At 42.3% G+C, this 17,970-nt stretch overlaps 1 protein-coding gene across 1 annotated transcript in view; it reads right to left on the reverse strand.

The window, feature by feature from the left end:
• Positions 1-3,099: 3,099 nt before the first annotated feature.
• LOC110305943 (T-cell immunoglobulin and mucin domain-containing protein 4) overlaps positions 3,100-17,970 on the reverse strand; it is a 36,967-nt gene continuing 22,096 nt past the window's right edge. Inside the window, exons 6-9 of the mRNA XM_021178117.1 lie at positions 9,312-9,358; positions 7,056-7,143; positions 4,191-4,230; positions 3,100-3,289 (exon numbers count right to left, since the gene is read on the reverse strand). Of these exons, the coding sequence (XP_021033776.1) occupies positions 3,205-3,289; positions 4,191-4,230; positions 7,056-7,143; positions 9,312-9,358 (260 nt within the window). The 3' untranslated portion in view covers positions 3,100-3,204. The remainder of the gene's footprint in view (positions 3,290-4,190; positions 4,231-7,055; positions 7,144-9,311; positions 9,359-17,970) is intronic.

Here is a 17,970-nt window from a genome sequence, read left to right on the forward strand (position 1 = left end):
CTCTCTCTCTCTCTCTCTCTCTCTCTCTCTCTCTCTCTCTCTCTCTCTCTGGTTTCTATTCCAGCACAAAATAGATACTAGAAGATTAATTGCACACAGCTACCAGTTAGTTCATCCTGACTACACAAAGAGAATGAAACAAACTGTACAAACAGCCACCTCTAATCCAGGCCTTCTAGTATACTTAAGCAACACTAGATATGGCTATGTAACCCAGAGCCTTGTCCATGCTAGTCACATGCTCTACCACTGAGCTACATCTCCAGCTTATTTTTAAATTAACTCATCATTTTATAAACCCAGTCTAAAGTGGGCTTCCTTATTTTAACCCAGAGCGATTAGTTTGCTCGCATGAAGCATAGTATAACTAAATGAATTTTTATATTTTGAATTAGACACACACACATTTGTGTTGTCTACAATTGCCTTGGATTCTTCTACTTATTGCATTTAATGCCTGGCTGCCGAAGTCATCAGTTTGTCATCTACCCCAGGAAGAACGTCTTGTATGTGGATTTAAGAGCTGAAAGTCAGAAGCCAGGAACCTTTGGCTGGTACTGAGGAGAAACATCATAGAAAAAACAGCAGGGATAAGGGTATAGCTGATAGGAAACTACATCAGAAGCCAGGTGGATCATCTGAGAGGGGAATCCTCCTGCCTAATGATTCAGGAAGCCCCTAATCTCTGTTCATCCTAGATTGCCACTGCAATGTCTGAGAAGAGGGAGACCCCACCTGATGGGAGCTATTACTGTGAAGAGCTTGCTAACCCACAGGTCCCCAGGCTTTCTCCTACAGTTTCTGGTTCAGCAGATACAGAATGAGAGCAAGAATTCACATTTCCAACAAGCTCAGCAGGAGTGGTGGCTGCTCAACCTGAAGTACCTAGCTTAAAAACTGCAGAGCTGCTGATACAGGGGTGGGTGCTGCAGTCAGTCACCTTAAAGAATGGAATCCATCTCTGGTGGGGACAAGCTTTTGCCTTTTCCTGTAACAGTTAACCCTGTTGGGTTGGTCAATCCCCTGTCTGAGAGACCACCTTTTAGGATAGCAGGTTTGTATTAAGCCTCCCTAAAGAGAAATGAGGAAAAGTAACCCCTTGCATGAGCTTCTTTTTTTTCCTTCTCAGGATTCCCCTGCCCTCTGTCACTTATAGAGATGCAGCCAGGCAGCTCCGGAAGTCTGCTCTGTTATCCGAATTACTCAAAAGCATAACGTTCCCTTTTCATCTTTTTATCTCTGTCCTTAGCACCATTTCCCTACTGCTTTAGGCTTCTCTCCTTTCCTTTCTTTTTTCCCTCTTCCTCCTTCCCTCCCTCCCTCCCTCCCTCCCTCCCTCCCTCCCTCCCTCTCTTCCTTCCTTCCTTCCTTCCTTCCTTCTTTCCTTCCATTTCTTTTTTCATTAATTTCTTTATTTATTCACTTTATATCTTGGATCACAGCCCATCCTTCTGTCCTCCTGGTCGTCCCCCTCCCCCCCACACACACACACACAAACCCACAGCCCCTCCCCCTTCCACTCTTCCCATCTCCTCTGAGAAGGGGGAGGCCCTCCCTGGGTATCAGTCCACCCCTGCACAAGTCACTGTAGGGACTACATGCATTCTCTTCCACTGAGGCCAGACAAGGCTGCCCAGTTAGGGAAACAGCTTCTCTCTCTTTAAAGTGCATCTCCCCATGTGACTGATTGCTCATCACTTGGCTGGCTTGCATTCAGGCCTAACTCAAAGTTCATATCTTTGCTTTGTCTCTTTATCCTCACAATCTCCTTCCTAAAGTCAGCAATGGGGATTTAGAACTGTCCTGCTCTAGAGTTTGAGAGCTTGTTTGTTTGTCTGTTTGTTTGCTTGTTAGTTTTGTTAGTTTGTTTTGAGACAAATTTTCACCATCTAGTTCTGGCTGTCCTCAAATTTGCTATATAGACCAGGCCAGCCTCCAACTCATAGAGACCCACCTGCTTTTGCCTGCTCATGACAGGGATTGAAGACATGTGTCACCAAGTCCAGTACGTTTTTCTTATAAGAAAAAAAAAAAAAAAACTCCAATGAAATTGTCTTCATGCTTCCTTTTAAGTCCATTTAAAAAAATTATTTTATTAAGTAGACTAAGAACTCTAAGACCCCAATTTTCCCAGCAACATGCGGCAACTCTAGGAGGACCACTCCAAAATTCTGGTAATAGCTCTGGTTGCATTTCTTTGGGTCCTTAAAAAATACTTGGATGTTCAACTCCTAACCTGGACTAAGCAGAAAAGAATCGCTAGAGGACTGGAACCTAGAGATTCCTACTTTGAAAACTCGTCACTTGACTGCAGAATCTCTCCTAGGGTTCATAATGGTACTAATTATTAAAGTTGTAAAACAAATGTGTTCTTCCTGTGCTGCAGTAAAATGAATTACACTTAGAGGAATTTATTTGGATAGCTTCAGTGTTTCATTTGTACACCATCCTGGTCACTGGCACCCCTGCTGTGATGGGTACCTGGCAGCTTCCAAAACCCAAACTCTCTGCAAGAGTTCAGAAGGCACTATAGTCAACTTTAAAGAAACTTGAAGGCCAGGCGTGGTGGCGCACGCCTTTAATCCCAGCACTTGGGAGGCAGAGGCAGGTGGATTTATGAGTTCGAGGCCAGCCTGGTCTACAGAGTGAGTTCCAGGACAGCCAGGGATACACAGAGAAACCCTGTCTCGAAAAAAACCAAAAAAGAAAAAAAAAGAAAAAAAAAGAAACTTGAATGTGAAAAGAAGTTAATATCATAAAAACAAAAACAAAAGGCAGCTTAGATACCAAGAAGAAGACAGACAAGTTAAAAGAGCTCTGTATAAATGAAGTTCAGCTACCACCAATAAAGCAGATACTGTCTGAAAAGAGAGATTTTTTTTTCCCCCACTGGATATTTCTAACTCCTTCTACTGCTGGGAGACTGAAAGAGACTCCCAAAGCTGTGGCAATGATTTCGCCATCACTGACAGTGTTCAAACCCAGTGTGAAAAGTCACCTAGCCACAAAACAACAAAGAGGACTAAGGCACGAGGCAGGGAAGATGTGTCTCTAAAGCACCTTCATGTGGGAAGATACAACCAGACAGGACCCACAGCATCAGTTAACAGAGTGTGACTTTAAACGGAAATTACAATGTCCCCAAACTTATTTTGACAATTCAAGTGCCATTCCCTATCCTTAATCCTAAATAAAGATGGTGAGTCAGAGAGTGAAGATCCCGTCTTCATCATCCCTCCCGTGTGACATGTCGTTGAGGACACTGTCACTATCTTCAGAGTTGTCTGGCCTGTGAAATGAAAAGAAGGCAGATCAAAAAAACAGAAAAAGCAAGACCACTGGACCTGCTCAGCTATCACACCACTAAAACAGGCTGAGCACACAAGACTCAGACTTTATCCTGCCTAAGCCTCCTATTCTACAGATGGGAAAACTGGGGCTATAGAGCACAAAGAGCTTTGCTAATCTTTTACAATACACAAGATTACACCTTGCTTTGAAAAGTATGAAATCGTGATCTAAATCCATTGATATCCCAAGAGATCCCAGCTTTGAACTCAGAAAGTCACTTTGAAGGGCCTAAGATTCCCCACATAATATTGGGTGGTTGCTAATAAATGATGTGGTGTTGATGCAATTAATTATTGCAGAGACTTTTACCAAGTCTTCTCATTTCTTTCCCCTAAAAGCTATAAATAGGACAGATATTCAAAATCTATTTCCAGACACCCTTCATAGACTCTTACAAAATCAAAGCAAACCATAAAACATGCCAGTCTGTGGGGCAAAGGAACCAAATCCCAGGAATAATATTGCAAAATACTTTAATTTCCATATTGCTTTTCTCAGTGACTCCACACAAACAATGTGCTTTTAAAATAAGCCACTCAGTGCTGAGCCAGCTTTTAGCACAGAATGCAATGGCATGCATCATCTTTTTTTGCATGCTATACTTCCATTAATACTTCCTGCTTTCCTTAGTTCTATTTTGGACACACATGTAGTATTAACTGAGACAGAGGTTAATGTGAGTTAAATCTCCACTGCTTTTTCTGCCTCTAATGCCTTGTCTCTCCAACCCTGTGTTTAATCAGAACACAAGCACAAGTCATTAAACCACTGAGTAGTATCTAATCATGTGTAACAGGCTGTATAATCAACATAACAATCGGCCATGCAAGATGAATTACCTCTTGTGTCTCTGCAAACAATTGGCTTCTGTGACTTTCCCTGAAAAGACAAGGCCTTGATGTGAGCAGAGCTGCTTTGGGAACTGCAGGGAGAAGCCACCACCTTATACAGAAAGTAGACTAGCATCAGCAAGGACAGCCTCTCTCCCCTGGTTGATACTTGCTGCCTCTGGCCCTCAATCCAACCCATTCATGTCAAAGCCGCTCCTGTGTTATAGGTTAGTATAAAGCTGTTAAATTTTTAATCCATTTTTATTTAAAAATCTTTTTTTCATAGAACATACTTGATCATTTTCTTTCTCTCCCCCAAATCTTAACAGATTTTCCCTACCTCCACCTACTCAACTTCTTGTTCTCTCTCTGTTTCTTTTTCTCTCTTTCTCCCTTCTTTTCCCCATCTCTTAAAGAAAAAAACATGGAAAACAACAAAACTGAAAATCAAAACAGACAAACATGAAGAAAAAATCAATAAGCAATAAGACAAAAAACATAAAACAAAACAAAGAGTATATACATCCATATGCATGCACACACACATACACACACACATGCAAGCAAAACAATTTTGTGTGGGCCAACTATTCCCAGGCATGGGGCCTGCCTTAGAGTATGGTTGCTATATCCAGTGACACTCCATTGGAGAAAACAGATTTTCCCACATGTGTCAACCGCAATAGCCTTTGGTTTAGGAGTGGGACTTTGTGTCTACTGCCCCTCTCAGTGCTGGGATCTTGTGCAGTTTGAGTCTGTTTAGGCCTTGTGCAGGCAGTGCACAGGCTCTCTTCATTCTGTCATGGTCTCTGTGATTTCATGGTGCATACTGCCGGTTGTGTCTTGGAGTCCCCCACTACCTCTGGCTCTTAGAACCTTTCCTTCCAAACAGATCCCTGAGCCCTGAGGGGAAGGGTCTGATAAATCCCATTGAAGGCTGAGTGCTCCAAAGTCTCTGTCTCTGCACATTGTCCAAATGTGGGTCTCTTTGGTTTTCAGCATTTGTTACAAGAAGCAGCTTTCTCTGATGCAAGTTGAACAATGCTTAGAGTTACTCAGTAACACAAATTCAAGTTATTTCACTGTGTGTGTATATGCACGCATGTCTGTGAATATTCATATTTGTGCTGGCTTTTATGCATATGCAGGTATCTGTGCACACCTATGTACAAGCATATAGAAGCCAGAAGTCAACTTCAAGTGTTTTCCTCAGGCTCTGCCTACCTTGTTCTTTGAGGAGGAATCTCTTACTGGCCTAGAACTTGCCAATGAGCCAGGCTGGCTGCCTGGAAAATCCTGGAGATTCGTCACCAGTTCCTGCCTCCCGGACACAGAGATTACAGCAAATGCCTCTTTGTGTGGTTCCAAGACTCAAATTCAGGTCCTCATGCTTAAGTGGCAAGCACTTTACTCATTAACTTACCTCCCTCCCCAGCACATTGGGTTTTAAAGCACTTTTTGTGATATGTACCCAGAAGCATCCAAAACAGCATCTATGACTTCAGATAAGTAAGTGCTAACAGCAAGGCTCCAGGAAGTTCTAGATAGTGTTTGCAGCACTCTCCAAGGACAGGTTCAACAGAGAATAATCTCATCTTACAGCTGACTGCCATAAAGCATCAATTCCCCTCTGTTTTATAACAGTAGTAGGTACCTGCTGTGTGCCTGTATTTTATATGAAAACCATAATGCTTATTTTATAGCTCCATTTTGCAGTAGTTATAGTTTTCTGTTTGTGTTCTGAGGTTGGGAAAGTATAAATCATAGGTGAAATTCAGAATTTCATAAAAACTTTAGACCCTGTCTCCTGAAAAGTATAGACATGGACACAAGAACGTGTTGGCAAACCGTTTCCCAGGACTCTCTCCTAAAGGCCATCTGTGGTCCCTACGCAAGCCTGCTTTAAAGGAAGATATAAGAGCAAGACTGTTCAGAGTTTTACTCCTGTGACATTACTTGGAAATATAATACAGGGATCCAGAGATATTTTTAACTGTAAGAAAGGAGTAACAGGGCAGGAGAGATTGCTCAGTAGTTAGGAGCACAGGATGTTCTTCCAGCAGACCCAGGTTCAGTTGCTAGCACCCACATAATAGTTCATAACTGTCTGTAACTCTAGTTAGATCTAGTCAGATCTTATGCCTTTTTCTGGCTCCCATGGACACCAGGCACACATGTGGTATGCAGACATATATGCAGGCAAAACACTCACACACATATAGATAGATGGTTGGTAGATAGATAGATAGATAGATAGATAGATAGATAGATAGATAGATACATACATACATACATACATACATACATACACACAGTTAAACAAACAAATAAATAAATAATTTTAAAAAGTGAATATCCAGGCATCGTGGCATGCACTTTTAATCCCAGCATTCAAAAGGCAGAGGCAGGTAGGTGGATTTCTGAGTTTCAGGCCAGCTTGATACACAAAGTGAGTTCCAGGACAGCCAGGGCTACACAGAGAAACCCTGTCTTGGGGGACAAGGGGAAGTAGAAGAAGAAAAGAAAAGGGAGGAGTAACAACAGGCCCTTCTACACAAGGCAATAACAAAGACAGAACAAATTAGACACAACTCGTGCATGGCATCTGTGTCCTATCAATGAATGCCATCTTGGTCTCATTATTCATCATCAAAGTGTCAGCCTTACCCAGAGGACCACACACAAAGGCAATGGTGGTAATGGACTTACCTGTCACCCCCACAGTTTATGTGAGGACAGTGAGAGAACCGATCCTTTGGGGGGATAAAAGGAAAGAGGGGGAAACAGAACTACCCTCCTCCCATAACACCCCCGGAGTCCACGCACAAACGCCCATCCCTGCAGGCCACTTACATCTGGCCCTGCCCACTTTACCTCGAAGGAGAAACGCCAGAAACAATAACACCATTAGCACAAATCCCACACAGCAGGCAATGATCAAGATGGTCTGTCTGCTGTTGATCTGCCAAGACACAGGCAAAGTGATTGATTCCTTGCTGTAGAATACTGCCATTTCCAGAATGTACCTTGGGACACATCCCATCCTAAGAATGCCTTCTAATCACCCACAATGTCATTACAACTCATGCTATTCTGCCCGGTGTGTCTCCAAGTCGAAGCAAGCTCAGAGTTCTAAAACAGGGTTAATTTCGCCCCTAAAAGCCCAAAATGTTTTGCCCATATCCCTAAATAATCTGAGTCTTACACATCAGGTACATTGGGCTATTGCACTCAGAGGTCAAGTGACTAAAAACTAATAACCATGTTATGAGCTATGCTTACCATGGCTGACTTCAGTTTGTAGAGAAAACAAATAAAAAGGAAGAGGAAGCTGAATTTCGAATTTCCTATCAGGGTAGTCCTAAAGGTACAGCCTGGGAGCCCAGTACATCTAAGGATGTGGGAGACTTGATTTGTCATTTTCAGTGTTGTTCTCTTATGAGCATGCCTGGGCAAGTTTCCCAGGGGGAACGAATATCTGGTGGCACCAGGCACTCATGGTTCATCACACAGAACACGAGAGCAGGAATGAGCTCCGTCTCTGTCTCGTTGGGATGGTTCTTCTTGCCAGCTTCATCACAGTGAAGGGCACATGGGAGATTAGAGAAGCACACCTCGGATCATGTCCATGAAAATGTTTCCAAGTAAGATTGACTGAATAGGGCAAAGCTGCCGTGACTGTGGACTGAACCATCAGTAGGTTGGGGAGCTAGATGAAATGGAAGGGGGAAAATAGCCAAGAACACAGACATGCACTCGTCTCCTTAGCTCCCCTTCCTTCTCCCTTCTTCTTTCTCTGCTCCCTGGCTGAGATGCTATGAGCTGCTCAGCTCTACCAGGCCCTCCAAGTTATGATGAAAGGAATCACCTAAAACCCTGAGCAAAATAACTCTTTCATCCTGTACGTTTTTTCTTCTTTGCTTTCTGTCAAGCAACAACAACAACAAAAGCTGTCTTAGGTTTTTTTCTTGTTCCTTTAATAAATATTTCGACAAAAGCGGCTTAAGGGAGGAAGGGTTTATTGAGGCTCACAGTTCAAGGTACTGTCCATCATGGCCAGGGAGTCAGGGTGGCAGGACCACACCCAGGAAGCAGAGAGCAATACTCGCATGCTGCCACTCTGATCCCTCTCTCCTCGTACACTGCCCAAGGCTACAACAGGAAATGATGTCACAGTGGGTGGATCTCCCAGCTCAGTTGGCATAATCAAGATCATCCCTAAAAGGTATACCCAGAAACTTGCCTCACAGGTGATTCTGGGTTCTGTCAAGTTGCCAGTTCACAGTAAGAATCACAGCTACCAAACACTACCAGCAAGCTAGATACAAACGAGATTTGCCAAAGTGTCAGTACCATTTTCCCCACCAATTGTATTTTCATTTGGAAAGATATTGTTAGTTTTTATATATATAAAAAAAAACAATATATGCTATCCGTGTGACTATGTAATGAGTTTGCTATCTTTGGCTCTAAAATTAATACATTAAAAAAAAAAAGCTCAATGTTAAATTTAAGGAATTTAAAGAGCCATTGACATCCCAATGCTTGGTGCACTGAACCAGGCATTTGGGTATCTTATGAGGACATTCCCATTTCCCTTGCGGCAGCCAGACTATTTCCTTCCTTTCCTCCGGTCTCATTCTGTAGCACATAGAAGCGCAGAATCAGCCGGAAGCAGAAGCAAAGGCATGACTGTCTCCAAGGAAAGACTGCTTTCACAGTCATCTGTCATGCCTAAAAACTTTTTGGAGCTACTTTAATTGTTTTTTGCAATAAACATAAATGAAAGGAACCCTCAAAATACAAGAGCAATGGCAGAAGCAGGTGTTGTCACTGAAGTCGCATCAATAATGCTGGGCTTCACGCAAGGGGCACATGTTGATTTTGTATGTATCCGTAAATAGTTTTCTTCTTGCTTTCAAAACATCTGTGCTGTGCATGGCAAAGTAACAATGAGTAGTGCTTCTGCCGAGAGTACAGGTTCACAAGTCTTTGCCCACTTCACAACAGTTACTATGCATTTTGCCAATTAGCAACATTCTATTCTCCCGAGCGCATCAGTGAAAACTTCTACTAGGGAATTTTTTTAATCCAAAACCAAATGTTCCCAGTACTTCTCAGATCTTTTACCTGATGTGATTTAGTTGTCTTCTGCAAAGACTCACTTGTTGTTAATGCTGGAAAGACAGGAAAATGTTAGACATCCTGTGAGAAAATTAGAAGGACCTCCTGAAATAGGTTTCCAAAGCCACCTGTTCAGCCAGATAATATTAATTCTGTAACATCGTCTTTCTCTTTGTATAAGTGATTTATACAAATTGGCTTTCATATTGCTCTACTGCTGCTCTCTAGCATGACCCCACAGGGACAGAACATGGGTGAAAGGTGACTCAGAGAACAAGCATTCGGCTTTGATCTCTCTCTCTCTCTCTCTCTCTCTCTCTCTCTCTCTCTCTCTGTGTGTGTGTGTGTGTGTGTGTGTGTGTTTCTCTCTTTCTCTGTGTCTATCTCTCTGTCACCTTTGTTCGAAATTATTACTTTAAAAAAAGTTATTTTTATCTTACGTGCATGTATGAATGCCTGCATATAAGATGTGTACAACATCTGTGTCTGGATCCCACAGAGTCCAGAAGAAGGGGCCATATCCCCTATAACTGGGGTCCCAGGCAGTTTTGAGCTCCCAGATATGTGTTCTGGGAACTAAACCAGGGTCCTCTGCAAGTGGAGCAAATGATCTTAATCACTGGGTCATCTCTCCAAACACTAACATTTTAAAAAATTCACACCTTATTTAGTGTGTGCGCATGGGAGGAGGAGGGGTAAGCCCGTGCTCACACATACATGTGAACCTGCTTGCTTGAGTACCCAAGTGTGGTGAAGGTCAGAGGACAGCATATGGAACTCAGTTCTCTCCTTTCACCATGTTGGTCCTAAGGATCCAGCTCAGGTTCTCGGAGTTGGTGGCAAGTGCTTTTACCCACTAAGCCTTCTCAACAAACCTGGCTCTGATTTTTTTAGAAGCCCCAGCAATGCATTCGAGATTCTTATCCAGCAAGAAAAACTACCATTCATTCCATTAACAAGTATTTGCTGAGAACTTATTATTAGCCATTCTGCTAGTTATTCTCTAGACCTCTGGGAATTTACCATATCATGTATAAAAACTCAGTCTTAAACAATAACATAGCAATGTTTCAGGAAATGATAAACTCCATACCCAACAATGGTACCATGAGTCATTATGAAGTCAAGAGATTCTATCACCTAACATGTCTTGGCCATCAAGATGTCATTGTCCACACATCTGATGCTGCTGCTGTAAACCTACTATGTCACCAACTGCTTGAGCAGACAGCAAAGGCAATTCTCTACTTGATAGCAGATGGTTGTCATGGGCTTATCCACTACACTATGGCTTCCTATGTTAACTCTAACACAACACACCCTGTTTCTCTAGCAACAGACTCCTCCATCCCGTGCTCACCATGTCTCTTGATTGTATCATTTTCTCCCCATTGGTTTGATTTGGTACCCTGTTTTCTTTCTCATGGATTATACTATGAGTAAAGTGTCTGTGAGAGGCCAAATCTTTTAAGTTCAGACTCCATTTTAGAGAACCTGACCTAAGTTAGAACTCAGGTAAACTAAGGCTGGTACCTAGCCTTAGTTTCCAAGTTAACCCCAACAAAACCAGAGCTTAGCTCCAGTCTCTAGGCTAAACCCCAACCACATAAGTTGCCAATATACAAGCAACTGTTAAGATGGAACACTGGAGACAGGAATAGTCAGAGATTACCTAACTGTGAAGGGATTTATTTTAGCATGATAAGCTTCCACTGGGCTCTCTCGGGCTATTAACAGCCACAGGAATTTTCTACTGTACCAGAGTCTATCCAGGAGGATAAGGGAAGAGCCCATAGGTGTTTGCTTACAGGCCATTCCACTAGGCTCCTCCTAGGGACCAAGCTGTTGACTGCATTATCACTGCATCCCTTACCTGCTGCCAGGTGCTGGTGGTGTATTAAATAACTGCTCAGCCTCTCTCTCTCTCTCTCTCTCTCTCCTCACACCCCCCCCCCCTTTTCTGACCTTCTCTGCCCACCACCCACCCCCAGCACTCACTTCTCTGCCCTCATGGCGCTGTTCCTGTCTGTCTACCTCCACTCCTTCTCCAGGTCCCCACACTCCTCTCTTGTCGAAAATAAAATCCCTTGATACCAGGTCTCTTACATGCCATAAATTCTCAGGGGGACACCTTGGCATGGGTTAACCAGGTACCCCTTGCCACATTATATTTTGTAACAATAGGGAACTCATCTGATTTAGGATCTGAAGTCCAGGGCTGGTAGAGAGCAAGGGTAAGAGATAGATTACAGAAATGTTTTACAGGGGATAGGAACAACAGAATATAGACATTGAATGTGGGTTGCAGAGAAATAAGAGCCTTCCTTATCTCTTAAGTTCACACCGAAGACATGAGATTACTAGTTAACTATTCACAAAGACAGTGAAGAGGGAAGAACAGGGGTAGGTTCCTGAGGGAGACAGATTATGAGCCACAGTCAGAGGTACTGTGTTTATTATACCAGTGGGGACACACACCCACACACCCACTATGTGGGCCATTAAACAGCTGATCTATTTGAATCTGAATCTATTTTCTAAGAAAAGTACAACCATAGATACTGTACTCTTTAGGAATTGTCGATACCCAAAAAGCAGTTCTCTTCAGAATGTATATCCCATGAGAAAAGGGGAAACCCTGACAAATATCAGGACTGGGAGATGGGCTGGGGAGGCAGAAGAGGAAACAAACAAACAAAACAGAAGTGACCATCAGGGAGGCCAAAAAGTAAAAGCAGTGCTAGAAACCAGAGCACAGAAAAAGTGTCCAAAAACACAATATATCTACAATAAGATCCTATAATACAAATAGCACATAAGAAACAGAGCTGGTAGCCAGTCAGGCAATGGTGGCACACGCCTTTAATCCTAGCACTTGGGAGGCAGAGGATTTCTGAGTTTGAGGCCATCCTGGTCTACAGAGTGAGTTCCAGGACAGCCAGGGCTACACAGAGAAACCCTGTTTCAAAAAACCAAAAAAAGGAAGAAAGAACCAGAGCTGGTGAGATAACAGGATGGTTAAAAGGCTTGCTCTGTAAGCATGAGAACCTACATTCAAATCTCCAAGACACTGGTGTAACCCCAGGATTGCAGGAAGGGAGCAGAGACAAGCAGATCTGAGAGCTGTACTGGTGAGTTTTGTGCATCAACTTGACACAAGCCAGAATCATCAGAGAGGAAAGAGCCTCAGTTGAGGAAATACTTCCATGAGATCCAGCTGTAAGGCATTTTCTCAGTTAGCGATCAGTGGGGAGGGGGGAGGGGGGAGGCCTAGCCCACAGTGGGTGGTGTCATCCCTGGGCTGGTAGCCCTAGGTTCTATGAGAAAGCAGGCTGAGCAAGCCATTCGATGCAAGTCAGAAGGCAGCACCTCTCCATGGTCTCTGCATTAGTTCCTGACTCTAGTTTCTAGCTCTATTTGAGTTCCTGTCTTAATTTCCTCCAATGATGAATTGTGATTTGGAAATGTAAGTCAAATAAATCTTTTCTCCCCAACTTTCTTTCTGGTCATGGTGTCATGATAGCAATAAAACCCTGACTAAGACACTGGAGGAACCAGTGGGCTTTCTGTTCAGTGAGGAACTCTGTCTCAAGTCAATAAGGTGGGGAGAAACGGGGTGACAGTCACCATCCTGCTTACACACACACACACACACACACACACAGACACACACACACACACAGACACACACACACACACAGCGCATAAATGCACAGGTACTTGTACCCACATGTTCACATGCACGTACCACATACATATACACAAAAAGCACAGGGAGAGTGAATGTTAAAATATCCATCCTAATAACCACTAATAACCACTGGATTCAATCACTTGGAATACCTTCCCTAGCCTTCTAGCACTTAAGACAGAAGGAGAAGGTTATGTAGCACAATTGGTGCCAGAGAGCTTATTTGTTCTTTGAAGAAACTGGGTTGTTGAATTCCTGGGAGCATTAAAAAAAAAAAAAAAAAAAACACAAGGAGGGAAGGCAGCAGGTTTTCATCCAGTAAGGACCAAGCTATTGTTGCTGTTCCTTTCTGCTATTCTCTTCCACAGCTGGAAATTGCAGGTAAGAAGTCCTACCTTTGTTCTGCCAAATCCTATTGTACTGTAATCATCCATGATGGGCTCAGGTTGAAATTGAGGCCATCACCACACAGAAAGCCAGCCTGGGTCAGTTGGTTATCAGAGCTAGTCTGTTTTCAATTGGAATGGTCTAACATAAGGAAAACTTTGCAAACACCAGTGCTGTAGTATGATAGCAAACAGCACTCCTGTGTCCCTCTCCCACCTTCATAAAATGTGAGAGGCCAGGGACACACTCTAAAGGCCACAGTGCTGGATGTGAAACAGCAACAGGGTACAGGCCAGTGGTTTCTTTCTTCCCTTTGAAATATAACTATGCCAGCCATCTGGGATGGGACTAGTGTCAGATTCCATTTTCCCAAATTCCAAAAGGCAGAAGGGAAAATGGCTATCTATGGTGCCTATTAATTTACCAAAGCACATGCTTGCCTCCTGGCTCTCTTCATATCACAAGTACCTGTTACTCATTTCAAAATCCCTACCCTGAACTCTCTCCTGCTCCCAGGCTTCCTCCACCACTCCAGGTTTTCTCAATCTCTCTCTCTCTCTCTCTCTCTCTCTCTCTCTCTCTCTCTCTCTCTCTCTCTCTCTCTCTCTCTGTCTGTCTTTCTTTCTGTGTGTGTTTATATGTGTCTCCGTCTCAGTCTCTTTCTTCTCTACTCTGTTCCTACTTCTCACCAGCCTACTTTTTTCTCTCCCTGCTCTGAATGATTCCAGATACCTCTGACCGTTCTTTCTCTCATATCTATAATAGAAACTTCCCCCTCAACCATATCATAGAGGAGTCATCTTGTCAGTTTGTACAGCTGGACCAAGACTGCTGCTTTGCATGTGATCTGTTCTTAGACCCTTAGATCCTAAAGGCCCTGAGCTTTGTATAGGTACTGCAGAACAAGAGACTCCCTGAACCTTCTAGTAATCTAATTCTGAAGGGGAAAATGGTACTGGGTTGAATAGTGCCCCTCCCCATCTCCAGGAAAATATTCACTAGAATCTCATGGTATGATTTTCATAAAAAGAACCTTTCCTATATATCTTTTACTGTACACAAAAACCAACTTGCATTATACCAAAGATTAAAATGTAAGATATGAGATAACCAGAATTAAAAACAGGGGAAATAATTTAGGATAAAGTTGTTTTGGCCATCGGTGTGCATGTCACAAAAGCAAAAACCAAAAACAAACACAAAACAAGCAAACAAACACAACAACAAAAAGACAAAAATCACCAAATTAAACATCTGTACAACAAAGAAACAGGAGAAACTTCATCCCACTATTATGTGATTATGGATTGGCATCTAAAATAAAAATGGACTCAAAAAACATACAAATACAATTTGTACCTTGCAAAAATATAATGACCTATATTTGCACTTCTTAAAGGAGGAAATACACATTTCCATGAGTATGGGAAAATGTTCATCACTACTCAAGGAAACACAGATCCAGACCCCAGAGAAATCTTACCCTACTCCCTCTAGAATCAGAGATGGGGGAAGGAGCTCTTATGTACGGCTGGAAGGGTCTGTAAATCTGCATCCATTATAGAGAATGATATAGATTCCTTAAAGACTAAAAATAGAATTAGCATCTGATCCAGGGATCTGATTGAATATATACCCAAAGAAAACACAATCAGTGTTTCAAAGAGTTATCTGTGGGGACCTGAGACTGCATTAACTAGGGAAGCAGATAACCCGGCCTGATCAGGGGCACAAGTCACTTCCGGTCCACTCCAGCACCGGGGTTCCTTGCCTATGGAGTTTCTGGACACCCGAAAGGACCCACACAGGATCTCCCACCGGATCCTAAGACCTCTGGTGAGTGGAACACAACTTCTGCCAGGAGGCAGGTTCGAACAGCAAATATCTGAGCACCTTCCCTGCAAGAGGAGAGCTTGCCTGCAGAGAGTACTCTAACCACTGAAACTAAGGAGAGAGCTAGTCTCCCAGGTCTGCTGATAGAAGCTAACATAATCACCTGAGGAACAAGCTCTAACCAGAGACAACTATAAAAACTAGCTTCAGAGATTACCAGATAGCTAAAGGCAAACGTAAGAATCCTACTAACAGCAATCAAGACCACTCACCATCATCAGAACGCAGCACCAGCACTCCCACCCCACCTAGTCCTGGGCATCCCAACACACCCAAAAAGCTAGACCCGGATTTAAAAGCATATCTCATGATGATGGTAGAGGACATTAAGAAGGACTTTAATAACTCACTTAAAGAAATACAGGAGAACACAGCTAAACAGGTAGAAGACCTTAAAGAGGAAACACAAAAATTCCTTTAAAAATTGCAGGAAAACACAACCAAACAGGTGATAGAATTGAATAAAACCATCCAAGACATAAAAAGGGAAGTAGACACAATAAAGAAAACCCAAAGTGAGGCAACGCTGGAGATAGAAACCCTAGGAAAGAAATCTGGAACCATGGATGCGAGCATCAGCAACAGAATACAAGAGATGGAAGAGAGAATCTCAGGTGCAGAAGATTCCATAGAGAACATCTGCACAACAATCAAAGAAAATACAAAACACAAAAGGATCCTAACTCAAAACATCCAGGAAATCCAGGACACAATGAGAAGACCAAACCTACGGATAATAGGAGTTGATGAGAATAAAGATTTTCAAATTAAAGGGCCAGCAAATATCTTCAACAAAATTATAGAAGAAAACTTCCCAAACCTAAAGAATGACATGCCCATGAAAATACAAGAAGCCTACAGAACTCCAAATAGACTGATCCAGAAAAGAAATTGCTTCTGACACAGACACATAATAATCAGAACAACAAATGCACTAAATAAAGAGAGAATATTAAAAGCAGTAAGGGAGAAAGGTCAAGTAACATATAAAGGCAAGCCTATCAGAATTACACCAGATTTTTCACCAGAGACTATGAAAGCCAGAAGATCCTGGACAGATGTTATACAGACACTAAAAGAACACAAATTCCAGCCCAGGCTACTATACCCAGCCAAACTCTCAATTAACATAGATGGAGAAACCAAAGTATTCCACGACAAAACCAAATTCACACATTATCTCTCCACGAATCCAGCCCTTCAAAGGATAATAACAGAAAAAAACCAATGCAAGGACAGGAACCACGCCCTAGAAACAACAAGAAGGTAATCCCTCAACAAACCTAAAAGAAGACAGCCACAAGAACAGAATGCCAACTCTAACAATGAAAATAATAGGAAGCAACAATTACTTTTCCTTAATATCTCTTAATAGCAATGGACTCAATTCCCCAATAAAAAGACATAGACTAACAGACTGGCTACACAAACAGGACCCAATATTTGCTGCTTACAGGAAACCCATCTCAGGGGAAAAGACAGACACTACCTCAGACTGAAAGGCTGGAAAAAAATTTTCCAAGCAAATGGTCTGAAGAAACAAGCTGGAGTAGCCATTCTAATATCGAATAAAATTGATGTCCAACCCAAAGTTATCAAAAAAGACAAGGAGGGACACTTCATACTCATCAAAGGTAAAATCCTCCAAGAGGAACTCTCAAATCTGAATATCTATGCTCCAAATGCAAGGGCAGCCACATTAATTAAAGACACTTTAGTAAAGCTCAAAGCACACATTGCACCTCATACATTAATAGTTGGATACTTCCACACGCCACTTTCATCAATGAACAGATTGTGGAAACAGAAACTGAACAGGGACACAGTGAAACTAACAGAAGTTATGAAACAAATGGACTTAACAGATATCTACAGAACATTTTATCCTAAAACAAAAGGATATACCTTCTTCTCAGCACCTCATGGGACCTTCTCCAAAATTGACCATATAATTGGTCACAAAACAGGCCTCAACAGATACAAAAATATTGAAATTGTCCCATGCATCCTATCAGACCACCATGGACTAAGGCTGATCTTCAATAACAACATAAATAATGGAAAGCCAACATTCACATAGAAACTGAACAACACTCTTCTCAATGATACCTTGGTCAAGAAAGGAATAAAGAAAGAAATTAAAGACTTTTTAGAGTTTAATGAAAATGAAGCCACAACATACCCAAACCTATGGGACACAATGAAAACATTTCTAAGAGGGAAACTCATAGCTCTGAGTGCCTCCAAAAAGAAACTCGAGAGAGAGCACACACTAGCAGCTTGACAACACATCTAAAAGCTCTAGAAAAAAAGGAAATAAAATTCACCCAAGAGGAGTAGATGGCAGGAAATAATCAAACTCAGGGGCGAAATCAACCAAGTGGAAACAAGAAGAACTATTCAAAGAATTAACCAAACAAGGAGTTGGTTCTTTGAGAAAATCAACAAGATAGATAAACCCTTAGCTAGACTCACCAGAGGGCACAGGGACAACATCCTAATTAACAAAATCAGAAATGAAAAGGTAGACATAACAACAGATCCTGAAGAAATCCAAAACACCATCAGATCCTTCTACAAAAGGCTATACTCAGCAAAACTGGAAAACCTGGACGAAATGGACAAATTTCTAGACAGATACCAGGTACCAACTTAAATCAGGATCAAGTTAACGATCTAAACAGTCCCATATGC

This window comes from Mus caroli, unplaced genomic scaffold (genome assembly GCF_978045245.1).
Source record: "Mus caroli unplaced genomic scaffold, Mus_caroli_1 scaffold_13, whole genome shotgun sequence".
NCBI lineage: Eukaryota > Metazoa > Chordata > Mammalia > Rodentia > Muridae > Mus > Mus caroli.